Source organism: Dipteris shenzhenensis, chromosome 32, assembly GCF_047967505.1.
Source record: "Dipteris shenzhenensis isolate YYH24624 ecotype China chromosome 32, Dip_SZ_1.0, whole genome shotgun sequence".
NCBI classification, from domain to species: Eukaryota; Viridiplantae; Streptophyta; class Polypodiopsida; order Gleicheniales; family Dipteridaceae; genus Dipteris; species Dipteris shenzhenensis.
The window spans coordinates 43,655,743-43,669,986 of NC_141627.1; the positions used below are offsets into that span (position 1 = coordinate 43,655,743).

General features: G+C 44.2%; 1 protein-coding gene across 8 annotated transcripts in view; it reads right to left on the minus strand.

The window, feature by feature from the left end:
• Positions 1-14,244, minus strand: part of LOC147880803 (uncharacterized) — an 88,584-nt gene that overhangs the window by 54,137 nt on the left and 20,203 nt on the right. For 7 of the 8 annotated variants that reach the window (XR_015540576.1, XM_087370999.1, XM_087370998.1 and 4 more), the window contains exons 2-6: positions 10,505-10,772; positions 10,246-10,313; positions 10,057-10,121; positions 9,860-9,949; positions 9,611-9,744 (exon numbers count right to left, since the gene is read on the minus strand). Coding sequence is in view for 6 of the 8 variants with exons in the window: in XM_087370999.1 (XP_087227125.1) it covers positions 9,611-9,744; positions 9,860-9,949; positions 10,057-10,121; positions 10,246-10,313; positions 10,505-10,772 (625 nt within the window). In the remaining 2 variants the exon portion in view is untranslated. The remainder of the gene's footprint in view (positions 1-9,610; positions 9,745-9,859; positions 9,950-10,056; positions 10,122-10,245; positions 10,314-10,504; positions 10,773-14,244) is intronic. The other variant, XR_015540577.1, reaches the window with a different exon arrangement.

A 14,244-nucleotide genomic window follows, 5' to 3' on the forward strand; every position in this document is an offset into this window, starting at 1 on the left:
ACTAAGTCCTATTACATGCCACTAAGGGCCATTCTGGAGTCTTCAAAGCTCTCGGTCACACGAACCGCCTCCTAGTTGCTTGTCAGGCTCCCGTAGCGCTTAGGAAAAATAATTCTTCCTAGTACCTGCAACAATTAATTAAAACGCACCACCATGGCACCCATTAATTGTTAGCGCTTTGCATGCAAATAACACACTGTGGACTGATTCTAGTCACGGTGGGCGTCCCCACTGAACACATGTGCACATCTAAACAAATATATTAAAAAATATATATATTTATTCTCTGGTTGACCGGAGTCAACACTCTTGATTATAATTAAGGAGCTTTGACCAAGGGTCGAGGCGCCTTAATTATAGCCAAGTCTCTCCAACCGAAGTTGGCACATCTTGGTTAACCGGGGTTAACCCTCTTGGCGCATGCCAAGTCTTGTTGACCGAAGTCAACACTCTCTGACCGTAGTCAGCTCTGTGGTTCTCTGGTTAACCGCAGTTAACCCTCTTGGTAATAAACCAAGTCTCCTTGACCGAAGTCAGGTTTACTTGACTAGAGTCAAGTATCTTTGACCGTAGTCAATCCTTTGACCATTGAAATAACTCTTTGACCATAATTAACACATATAAAACTCTTTAATTATGATGAAATAAATGGTCAACTGTACTTTGACTTAGGATATTTACATTGTGGTGACATCCCCTCGGCTTCTATTCAGTTGACCTCAACTGAAAAGCTTCCTTGTAAACATCCAAAAGCTGTGGATGATCGGATAACATGTCTTCGTCCATCCACTTGGCATCTAATGTCATATAATTCTTGAATTTTACAAGATACCTGTAAAACTGCTTACCCTGAGGGCCTTTACGTATAGTATGGTACACAATTTGCTCTAGCTGAAGGACTTCCTCCAGTTCATCCACTTCTGGTGGATCCTCTGATACTGGTTCTGTAGGCTCTGATCCCTGGAATTTCTTTAGAAGACTCAAATGGAATGCATTGTGAATCCTCCAATGCTTTGGCAATGCTAATCTGTATGCAACCTCATTTATTGTTTCTGTAACCCTGAAAGGGCCATAGTATTTGGGAGATAACTTTGCATACACTTTCTGTTTGCCTTTAAACTTGCGGAGCCTAGCTTTTTCAAACCTCAAAAGTACCCAATCCCCTTCCTTGAGATCTAACTGTCTCCTATGCTTATCTGCAGCTCTTTTATGTTTCTCTTGAGACCTTTCAATTGCTGTCTGGACTTGGCTGTAAGCTGTCGGAAGGTCTCTCACAAACTGATCAGCTGCAAATATTTCATCTTTGGTCCTCAATATAGGTGACAAAATCACCTTCCCATATATGACCTCAAAAGGAGCTTTCCCTGTAGAGCTATGTACTATATTATTGTAAGCAAACTCTACTAACGGTAGGTACTTTTCCCAGTCTGAACTTTGGTCACCCACGTAGCATTTCAGCATATCCAAAGCTGTAGAATTTGCTACTTCACTTTGACCATCTGTCTGGGGATGGAAAGAAGAAGAAAAATTCAAATTCGTCCCCATGTTATCAAATAAAGCTCTCCAGAATAGACTGGTCATTCTGGGATCTCGATCACTATCAATGGACTTAGGCATACCATGATGTTTAAAAATTTGAACCATGAAAAGCTTAGCCATATGATCTGCCTTTATGGTTTTGCGAACCGGAATGAAATGAGCTTGCTTGCTGAATCTATCAATGATAGTCCAAATCCCATCATTCCCTGACTTTGATCTCGGCAAATAAAAAATAAAGTCCATTGTAATACTTTCCCATGGTGCCTGAGGCACGGGAAGAGGCATAAGCAGGCCAGGTGCCTTCCGTCTATCATACTTCACTTTCTGACACGTAAGGCATTCAGTAACAAACTGATGTATATCTTTCCGCATCCCTGGCCAAAAGAAATACCTCTCTAGTGCTAGAGTTGTTGCTGTAATTCCTCTATGTCCAGCATAGGGAGGTGCATGGCATTCCCCCAAAATCTTTTTCCTCATCTCCTGGGTGATGCATAGGCAATCATCTTTCATTAAATACCCATCTTTCAGGGAATAGTGATTGGTGGATTGCCCCTCTTGCATTTGCTGTAAAATTTCACCAAAATCTGAATCATGAGCATATTGCTCCCTCATGCCTTCCAGGTCCTGATGATAAGCAATAGTCACATTATTGACCTGGGGTCTTCGGGACAAGGCATCTGCCACTCTGTTCCAAATTCCTGGGGTATGGACAATCTGAAAATGATACATTGACAGCATGTTTGCCCATTTCATATGCTTCTCGGAAAGCTTGGTCTGAGTCAATTGGTCCGAGTCAAAAAGTATCTCAGACTTTGGTGATCTGTCTTAACAGTAAAATCTGCACCCAAAAGATAGTGCTTCCATGTATGGATGGCATGAATTACAACCAATAACTCTTTCTCATAGATTCCTAGATATCTTTGTGCATCCCGAAGTCTCCTGCTTTCATAGGCTACTACATGGCCATTCTGATGCAATGCAGCCCCAACACATTCTCCACAAGAATCACAATCAACATCAAAAGATTGATAAAGATCCGGGACTACCAGAATAGGCTCTGTAGTCAACTTCTCCTTGAGTGTATTGAATGCTTTCTTCTGTGATATTCCCCATGTGAAGGCTGCATTTTTCTTAGTAAGGTCATGTAATGGAGCTGCAATATCAGCAAAATGTCTGATAAACCTTCTGTAGTAAGAACACACGCCTAGGAAACTTCGAACTTCATGCACAGTTTTCAGCTCTGGCCATTCCTGAATGGCACGGATCTTCGCTGGATCCATTTGTATCCCATTCTTGGATATTATATGCCCCAGATAGTGGATTTCTTCCAAGAAGAATTCACTTTTCTTGCTATTTGCGTAGAGCTGATGATTTCTCAGCTCTTGAAACACTATAGCAAGATGTTCTCTGTGCTCTTCTTCTGTCTTAGAAAAGACCAAGATATCATCAAAGAAAGTACCCGTAAAATGCTTGTACTTTCAGAAGATGCGATCCATCATTCTATTGAATGTGGCTGGAGCATTTGTCAACCCAAAAGGCATCACTAAGTATTCATACAACCCGAATGTAGTGCGGAATGCTGTCTTGTGCACATCCTAAGGCTGTATCCTCACTTGGTGATAGCCACTCTTTAAGTCTATCCTGCTGAAAACTGAAGCTCCATTTAATTGATCCAGGACATCATCAATGCGCGGAATAGGGAATCTATTCTTGATGGTCATTTTGTTCAGTGCGCGATAATCGACGCACATACGGAATGAACCATCTTTCTTCTGTACTAACAGTACAGAGGAACAAAAAGGAGACGAGCTGGGCTGAATCAACCCTTTGGACAGCAAATCCTGTACCTGAGCCATAATCTCCTCTCTCTAAGTCGCACTGACTCTATAAGGTGGTCTGTTTGGTGGCTCACTACCAGGCATTAACTCTATCTGATGATCTTCTGGTCTCTCTGGGGGTAACTCCCCTGGCAAAGTATCAGAAAAGCAATCTTTAAAGTTTATAAGACACTGAAACTTATCTTTGTCTGCATCATTCATTTCAGCATGCATATCATTCTCTTTTTCTTTTACAAAAACCATGTACGCAGAAATTGCAGACTTTATTGCTTTACCACATGTAACATCACATACAATGGGGATAGTCTCCCCTTTATTCCTGGCATAGTCACAAGAAACGTTTCGTCTGTTTCGCCGTTTCGCTGTTTCGACAGGTTTTGTTTCGTTTCGTTTCGTGTTGTCAAACGAAACACATAGGTTTTGAATTGATACTTAATATATACCCTTATAGGTACAAAAAGATATGTTATATTTAAGTTAGAGTGAACAAAGAGAAATATAAAGTCAAGATACTAAAAGGAAATTCAAAACATAAACACCTTGGATTCTAGAAAAAACGGGGCAAAAACGTTTATTTTGATTTGGGCGAAACAAAGGTTTCGTTGAGAGCGTTTCGTCCTATTTCGAAACGTTTCGTCTATTTCGCATTTCGAGGTTTCGAAGAGGACGAAACGGGTTTTCATGTGACTATGATTCCTCGCAATTAAACGCTGATTTTTTCCCCTATGCACAAACTCCAGCACTCTTTCAGGAAGGGTCAACTTCACTGCCTTGCGATGAAACCAAGGCATTCCCAAGACTACATCATGATGTTTCAGTGGAGAAATGAAGAAGTCTTCCTGATCCACATAACTCTGAACATGAAGACGGAGCTTCCCTATCAAAGGAGTAACTGGCACAGGATTCCCACAGAACATCTGATCGGCATCCAAAGCCCTGAGATGTTCGGCATCCAAAGCCCTGCCCAACTCCTCCGTTTTTATTCCCAGCCTCAGGGCTAGATCCTCTAATATGAAATTATCAGTAGCCCCTGGATCAAATAAAATTAGCGCTTGCTGGTCTCTAACTTTGCCCCATGATAGCAGAAATTCTCGTTCTTCTGGGTTCAAAGCATGGCCCAGTATGTCAGGAATTCCCCCCGCCATTGGCTTTTGCGGTCCTCGTGGCTTCTCTGCCTCTTTTCCCTTCGAAGTTGAAGGCTTTTCTGGGCACTGGGCAGCCACATGCCCCTCTTTGCCGCACTTGAAGCATTTCCCATCTCTACGGAATTCCGCTATCTGTTCAGGGGTGAATAGAGATTTGCCCTTATAAGTTCTTGAAAACTGAGTACCCCTCGGCTTCTGAGGCTGAAACCCTTTCTTTTCAACCTTGGGGTACTCTTTCTTTTCTGATTTTGAAAAATCAGTTTTCTTTTTGTCAGCACGTCCTGCATGCAAGGATGGCACTGTAGATGGATCTTGTAGCGGCACAAGACTCGCTACTGAAGCTGAATGCATAAGGTCTTGAATGTTCTTTGCCCCCAAAGCATTCACTACTGCCTGAATTCTTGGAGTGAGACCTGCTCTGTATTTTCTCATTTGGGTGCCTTTGGAGATCTTTTTGAAAGGTGCAACCTGTAAATAAGCATCCCAAAACTTTTGGTTGTACACATCCACTGTATCTCCTGCATCCATATGCAAGCTGTCCCAGTCTTGAAGAACATGGTCTCTAAACTGTTTAGGCATAAACTGCTGGTAGAAGGCTTTCTTGAAGTCCTTCCACTTCCTTGGGGCTGACCCATCTGTGATCTGTGCACTCCACCATGCACTAGCTGTTGCTGTCAAGTGCAAACTGACCATTCTTAACTTGGTGGATTCTGAAAATTTTTCTGTACCGAATGCAGCATCAAACTGTCTGATGAACTGCAATGCTTTGTCTGTATGACCATACTGTCCATTGTAGGTCATAAACTTGACAGATTTTCCTCCCTCTTTAAATTCCTTGGTCTCTTTGGAAGACTTTCTCTTCCTAGACTTCTTGTGTTTTCTTCTTTTCCTGGATGGTTTATCTGATAAGGAAGAAGAAGACACAGAAGTCGAACTCGAGGTAGACGGTGATGGACTAGGAGATCGGTGATGATGCCTCGATCTCTTTTTGCCATGGGACCGTCTCCTATGAGATCTCTTTTTCTCAGGCTGTACACGAGAGTGTGCCTCTAGCATTGGCACGTCATATACTGGATTAGGCATAGCTTCTGCTTGAAACAAATGCTGAGCCCTTGGATCCCTTTTGAGATTTTCCATCTCTTGTATACGAGTGCGTACCATCTGTTCAAATTCTTGTTGAGTTTGCGGCACACTTCTCTGTCTTGGATGTACATCCCTATCTTGTGAATCCCACTGGATAGGTGATTGATCCATATTCTGAGATCTGCAAATTTCACACACCGTGTAGGTAATTGATGCACAACTACCTTTGCTTTTCCAACAGAAAAATACCTCAACAAGAGGTGTTTTGCATTCACAATCTATGCCAGTACTGGCTATCAATTCAAGGCATAAACCCACACAGTTGTCAAAGCATCAACAACTATATTGCCCTTTTCTGGCTGCTGCAGATGGCTTCAAAAGGCATCTGTTTTTCCCTCTTTTCACTGCTCCAAGGCATGCATACTCTTTTTCTGCAAATCTCTGATTTCTCTGCTTTTCTGCTGCTTTTCTGACAGTAAAAGTCTAACAGATAAGTGAAAATTGCTAGCAGAAACAGTCTCTGCAACTTTTTTTTTTTTTTGTTTTTTGGTGAAAAGAACAGTAACCAGATGGAGTAACTGGCTAGTTACTCTAACCAGACTGACTGGTTCTGGTCTGGTTAGCTTGCAACTGGTCTAACTGGACTGGTCACAGTCTAGTTACAGTGACCAGACTGGTCTGGTTGGGTCAAGTTAACTAGACCTCTGACCAGAGTTAACTAACCAGAGTTAATTTAACCACTGGTTTGCCACCTCAACCTACCACGTGTCAGTGTGCCACGTCAGCTCTGAGCTGGATGCCACGTGTACTGCCACATCAGCACCTGCACGTGCATGCCACCTGGCTGCCACGTCATCTGCTGAGCTGTCTGCCAGCATGGACTGCCACATCATCAAGCCAACTGCTCATCTACCACGTGTACACCCAGCTGGCACCCTGGCCACGTCAGCATCCTCGTGGACGTTGCGTCACCTTAGCAGTTTCGTGAAGCTTTAGCGTAGAGGGCATCGCCAAGCATCGCGTGCACACAGCGTCACGGGACTAGCAAAGCTTTCCGTCCACTGGCCAAATTAGAACGATAGCGTGACTCGCCGCTCCTTCGCACCTTCTCCATGCCTGACCATATATGACGAATCTACATCATAACAAAGAAGACGCACAAGGCATCGCGTTCTTGGGACAGACGCTTCACTTTCGCCAGCACCTCGCACCCCGCTTCAAACGTTACGCCAAAGCACTTGCGTGCTATTACGTCAGTGAAGCACGACCATGGTTCGAGATTTTAATCCAGCCCACCAGCAGGTCTCATACGTCGTTGCTCCATCTTCCTTTGCTCCTAGATACGGGCTCCCTCGACTTGGGCTTCGGGTTTCTCTGTGAACTACGTGGTCAATGAGCACGGGAAATTTCAAAAGAAAACTGCACTCTCAGCCCTTCCGAGTTCTCGTCTGTCCATCCCTACGTACGATAATAGCACCCCTTCTTTGGAAATTTTCGACGCAACTAGTACTTGATCGTCACAGCTTTATGAAGCTGTGCAGCCAGGCTCTGATACCAATAAAACCCAACTCGCTCAAAAAAGACAGCAATTACAGCTCATAAAAGACAGTAATTATACTTTCATAAGCTCTCCCTCACTCCCTCTCTCTGTAGATGCACTAGGGCCCAGGACAAAACGTCGGGCTGGACCCCCCCGAAGGTTTTTATTCATGAGAGAGAATCTGTTACAGAAGTTCAGCGTAGAGCTGTCTGGTAACCTCTACATTTCAAAACGTGAAAAATCCACTTTATTACAAGAGCTTTAAGCTCAATTCAAATTGGCAACATGCCACTTGTCTAAAATCTAGACTAAGTCCTATTACATGCCACTAAGGGCCATTCTGGAGTCTTCAAAGCTCTCGGTCACACGAACCGCCTCCTAGTTGCTTGTCAGGCTCCCGTAGCGCTTAGGAAAAATAATTCTTCCTAGTACCTGCAACAATTAATTAAAGCGCACCACCATTGCACCCATTAATTGTTAGCGCTTTGCATGCAAATAACACACTGTGGACTAATTCTAGTCACGGTGGGCGTCCCCACTGAACACATGTGCACATCTAAACAAATATATAAAAATATATATATATTTATTCTCTAGTTGACCGGAGTCAACACTCTTGATTATAATCAAGGAGCTTTGACCAAGGGTCGAGGCGCCTTAATTATAGCCAAGTCTCTCCAACCAAAGTTGGCACATCTTGGTTAACCGGGGTTAACCCTCTTGGCGCATGCCAAGTCTTGTTGACCAAAGTCAACACTCTCTGACCGTAGTCAGCTCTGTGGTTCTCTGGTTAACTGCAGTTAACCCTCTTGGTAATAAACCAAGTCTCCTTGACCGAAGTCAGGTTTACTTGACTAGAGTCAAGTATCTTTGACCGTAGTCAATCCTTTGACCATTAAAATAACTCTTTGACCATAATTAACACATATAAAACTCTTTAATTATGATCAAATAAATGGTCAACTGTACTTTGACTTAGGATATTTACATTGTGGTGACACATATCCTAGCTGCAGCTCATAAACACGAGGAAAGTCGACACAACTTCCAATGCAGGCCGGGCAGAGACTAGGGGAAAATAAAGCCACAAAGATGTCAGTGCAAGTTTCCTAGGGAGAGACATGAAGCAGCTGTTCAGCAAACAAAGCAGAAGGCAGCCCAATCAAGAGGAGTGAGGCAGCCAACGAGAACTGCCAAAAAATGGATAAGGAATCCGGGTCAGCAGCACATCCTCACCAAAGCACTCTGAAGGGATGACCGAAGGGCAGGGGATGACCAAGGTAGCACTGGGCAGCAGCAGAAGCAAGCAACAAGGCAGTTAGATGGACGTGGGGCACATCAAGATGAAGACTGTGGAATGGAGAAATGACCCTTCTTTTATAAAAGGAGGGGCCAGCTTAGATGGACGTGGGGCACATCAAGATGAAAGGAGGAAAGATTGTGGAATGGATAAATGTAACCCTTCTTTTATAAAGGAGGGGCCAGCTTAAGGCAGCCCTTATGATATTCCAATTTAGTCCATGAGAGAAGTCTCTAGAAAATGCCCCTCTTGTTATTCAACCACCTCTAGAAATCTCTAAACTCCATCAATGTAGCTACACGTGGAAATTCGAGAAACAAACATGTATTATTTGCTTGTTTGATCATTCTCGGAGCTTCAAGAGGGCTTTCGACAAGCCAATTGAACTGGATGGTCTTGACCATTCTTATTGTTGCATTTACAGGCAATGATGAGTGAATACACACTGCTCAGGATCTTATCATGTTTAACTGCTCAGGAGCATAGAAATATGAGCTATTTGAGGTTTCTTAGATCCCACAATCACCATTAGGGGATAGTCAGCGCCTCCGGAATTATCATTAGTGGCAATCATTAATACCACATCATAGGACTACCGTCAACCAAAATGCTTCTTGGGGAACCAGCATGGTTCACCTGGAACCATCATTTATTTGAGGATCAGCTTCTACATCGTCTCTACCTGTCAGTCCCCCGAGGTCATTGTACACCCACCTTGCCATTTCAACCAAAACCTTCTTCACGAGGGGTTCTTTCATAATAAGGTTCCCTTAGATAAAACATCAAATTTGTTATCTATAGCATGTAAACCAGCATCCAGCATGCACAGTTTGTCATCAGAAACATTATAAAATCATTGCATGCATTGTCCAAGCCAAGGCCAAAATCTCGATTCTACTGCAATTCCATCTTGAACATGGAGTATTTCCTCTGGAGATGGTAACATGAGATACAACATGTGCAAGCAGTCATGCACTGTTTGTCATTAAAGCATTCATAAAATCATTGCATACATTGTCCAAGCCAACATGTGAGTTGGCCAAAATGTCGATTCTACTGCAATTCCATCTTAAACATGGAGTATTTCCTATGGATATGGTAACATGTAAGACAACATGTGCAAGCAGTCATGCAAGAGTGGAAACAGACAAAATTCAGTTTAGACCTGTGATGGTGGTGTCCAGCTCTTAGTGTCTGTTGCTGTATCTAGGGCAGCTTCACGGTGTGCAGGCACCAAGCATGTCTTGCTCCTGCTCTCTGTGCACTCCCCATAGTATTTCTTACCTCGTGCAGAATTGACTAAAGCCATGCAACCAAACCAGGAGGTCTCAGGTTCAATCAGACTGCCACCACCAAAGCTTGAAGAAAAACTAGTGGCAGGGTCAAGCATTTGAAGCTTTGAATACTAGTCTACCATTCACATCTGCAGGTCGTAGATTGTGCAAATCTGTGAACTCTGGCTTTCCTTTGGTCAAGCCATAAGAACGTGGCCATAGATGCTCCCCTATAGAACAAAGAATATTAGCAACATAGAAAGAATAAAGCAAGACAGTAACACTATCACAACACTCTTTAGACATGTAGACAAGTAGCCTTCTTTTGTGCACTTACTGTTCCACCCCTCTGGTTTTGCAGCTAACGCTTTTGGAACAGCTCTCTGAGTATAGATCTCAATACTGCAAAGTCCAGTTTACAAACCAATAAGAGGCAGCATTACTTGTCCTCGTCAATTCTTTGGTGAAAAATGTATTTGACTATTGTAAAATTTCAGCATTCAAGAAGTGCAAAAAATGTACACACTACATGTCGTGAGACAATTCAGGGTTGATCGGATCAGCAGCATCAAGAACTTTCAATGCACCCCAAACCTGCCAAATTGAAAATTCCAAGATCACTGGTGGTGTGTCCTTTGATACAAAGCAACACATGGAAAATTCCTTGCCAGATACAGACTGTGGTCTAGCTTGACCATTTTCAAGGAAACCGACATGAGTTGAACTAAGACTATATCTGGCATAAAGATCTTGAACAGAACAATAATTAAAGGTTGAGGAATGACCTGAGCATAAGAAACAGTACGATGACTACGGATAATCATATGCAGCCTTCTTTTCAAATCGTTGCCCTTCATGCCATCCACACTTTTGTAATACTGTGATATATTTTCGCAATCATAGACTGGCTTTGCATGTTGGGACATATTGGAAACTATTGCATGGCTATCAAAAGATTGTAAAACACAAAGTATAATTGCTAGATAACACTCCACAGGGCTCTTTAGAAGTGTTGCTGATCCAGCCTCGGAGTTGGAAGCACTCTTGGACACACTGCACAACCCACAACCAAAACTCTGATAGATAAGGGCTTTGGCACTCATGCAGAAGATGATGCAGAAGAAGCTGAAGTCAAATTCTCGTTTGCCAGACCAATAATCTAGGCAAAGAGTGTCATCCACATCTCAGGACATACATGTCTGTCTATTGAAGGCGTATAATATAGAAATAACAGTAAAGAGATTAGAATACAGTGTCTGAGGACTCTGATATTCTAACCTACCTCATTCACTCCACAGATTGCCTTTGTCCATTGAAGCAAGTCAAAGCTTAGCACATGATAACTTTGGGAAGATCTTATAAGAAAATGTAAAACAGAAAAAACCAATCGAAGTACTTCTTATGTGCCATGATATTTTTAGGTAAGAGTGTTTTTTATCTTGGAAGTAAGATTATATTTCAGATTTCAAAAACACTCTCTCTGAGGAATTCGTAACTGTTTCTGATATGCATTACCCAGAAGTTGCCAACAAGGAAACAAAGTCCAGCCTGGATCAAAACAATGACAACAGGCAGTACCCCAGGCATGCACCTCCTGCCTGCCCTAGAAGAAATAAATTCTGGGTTCAGTATCCAAAGTCTTTCTGTAACTGTGTTACCAGCCCCACGGTTGCATGCCCCTTTGAGTAGCACACTTAGTTAGACGCCTAGCTAATTGACAGCTGCCAAGAAGCCTGTAAATTGCAGCTTGAGATCCCTGCTTCCATTGACTCCTGCTTCAGGCATTTTTACACGCTTCAGTTTATTGCTAGGCTCCTTCAGCCCTAAAAGCCCTCTTCCTCTTCTGGCAAAAGTTCCACACGTTCAGAATTCTAACTTGACCTGCCATTGAACCCAAAGCCTCTACAGGTCAGCAAAGTTGCAAACTCATATGCACATTAACCCATAACAGCGATGATATTTGATGTGCTTGCTTTTCTTCAACTGCCTTATCTTTGACCCATTTAGGATATGTACGGCTGTATTAACTCCTCACCCCAATAGGCCTTCGAGAGGTTCTTTTCCCTCGTCATGGTCGATCTCGTTTTCATTATGACACGGTTCTACCTTTCAGCAACTCCATTCTCCTGACATGTGTGGGCTGCAGTAAGCTGTCGTTTGATCCGTTCTTCTTATAAAAAACATCAAATGCTTCTGAAGTAAACTCCACCCCTCTTTTCTTTTTTTTGCAAAGAAAGGAGCCTTCTATTAATGCTCGAAAAACTTCATACGAAACAGCAGCCTCGAAAATGCTGAGTATGGAAAAAACTGGAAAAGGTTGAAAGAAGAAAAAACCGGCCTGTTCCAGAGAAACCCAACTCACTGCCTAGGGGATCTCTGGTACTAGGGCTAACAGCTAGGTGGGGGGACTATACAACCAGCGAATCCCTCGCGGAGTGGATATGTAAAAAACTCCTACAGGCCAAGCCTTGCAAAAATGAGCGCGCCTCGCAACAGTCGCCCTAGAGCCTAAGGTCCCATGCTCCCACATGGAGCAGAGGGTGTAGATGATATCCTGCCAGATGGCGACCAAGGTAGCTGAGGGTGGGATCAGATGCTCACCCATCACCAAACTGCAGCAAGCAACCCAAATGTTCCGCACCGAGATACTAGCTACTACCTCCCATACATTGTCCTTCGGAGGAGAACAAGGAGCGAGGCTATCAGGAGGAACCCCCTCATGGAGCTCTATCCTCTGAATGCTCTGACCCTGTATCCGGTAAGCTGGGGAGACCTCATCAATCTGGAACGCGTATCCTCCCTCAGTCAACCAGGCCACCATCCCCCAAGCGTAGTCTCTCTAAAAGCTCTGCATCCGGGTCATAATCCTAAGGACTCCCATCCAAATCCTCACTACACTGCGATAGCTTTTCAGAGGCAGTGAGGGATCATCTCCAGAAAACCAGTAGAGCAACAATAACATTGCCCCTCCACCCGCATCTGCTCCAACCACGGGCCGATGGACAAGCCTCCGTGGGCACCCAGCCCAAAGAGTAGGAGATCTTCCTCGGCCGCAAACTGGACCATAACCACGTCCACCAAAACCTGGAACGGATCTCTTGGGGCACTCTCTGGGCCACCCAATGCCTTTCCCTCGAAAGGGTCCAAATTGAAGAGTCCATCTGAAGCCTCCTACCAATCCGTGTGGTGTAGGAAAAGAAGGGCACCTTATCCACTTGCTCGGCAAGGCCGCCCCTGGAGGGCCAGAACCACTCTCCTGCGTCCCACTGAACCTCTCTCAAGGGCCTACCCTCTCAAAGCCAGAGGCGGCATCTGGGGGCATCCTGCTCTCGAATACTGGGAAGATCAACGTGCCACTCCTTCCCCAGACGTCCCACCACTCTGATCATCTGCCAATAAATCCCATCCATCTCTGGGTCTCTCTCAGTGAGTACCTCAAGTACTCCAGGTCCTACACGGAAAAAATCGGACTACGTAATAATGCCTCGTTGCATCATCATCCTCAAGGGGACACCGGTCCGAAAAAACTGACCCAACCATCTGCTATCCATCCACACGCGAAGTTCCTCCCACCAGGACTCGGGGATGGCTAGGTGAAACCGGCCTCCGATAAACAAAAGGGCAGTGATCTTCTTCTACTCAGTCATAAACTTCATAAATGGCCACAATGCAAGCTTCGCTCACTTCAATTACTTAATGCTTCTAAATGGAAATGCTTTACAACAAGGGTTCAACCCTGCACTGTTCCTCTCTGCAAATCCTCTACTTGTCTTCAAGGCATCTAATCCAAGTGCACCACTAGAATTCCCACTGGCAAGGCATACTCAGGCATTCACTTCTGATCTGACACAACTTAGAGGCATTCAGGCATCCAAACCACTGGCAAACTAAGATCAAGGCAGCCTCAAGGCTATCACATAAATCCACATTGTCCTTAGGCCATCCACAGGATCACCCTTGCCTTTGGGTGCTTGCTAGAACCTGTAGGAGTCTTGAAAGGACTGCACACAACACGCATGCAATGCAAAAAGCTGCAAAGCTAGAAAGAACAAGGAAAAACAAAACCTGGAATCAACTCCCGCTGTTTGTGGCAGAGGGGCGAGCTTCTTCCTCGCACCTATCCTCTGTCCAGGCTCCCCGCAGGGTGCAAGTGTCTTCCAGCAATCAGGAGAAGAGAGAAATGAAGGTAGAGAGCGGAGGGTGAACAAGAAAGAGCTGTAGAGGAGAGATCGTTCACAGATTTGCCCGAAATGATTGCCTCGGGATCTGTGCCTGAGTCCTCCTAAGAGAGGGAGCCAAAAGCAATAGGGAAAGTTCCTCCTGCACCATGCACAGCTCCAAAACAGCTCCAGAAGCCACCACGCAGCTAGAAACATGTGCACAAAGGTCCAGCATAGCAAAAGACAACCCCAGGCACCTGTTGGAGGCAGCTGAACACGTCTGTACCGATTCCGTACGGACGTCCATACAGCCCGTACGAATATTTTCAAAAAGTTCAAAAATGACTTCTGGCACTTCCTAAAAG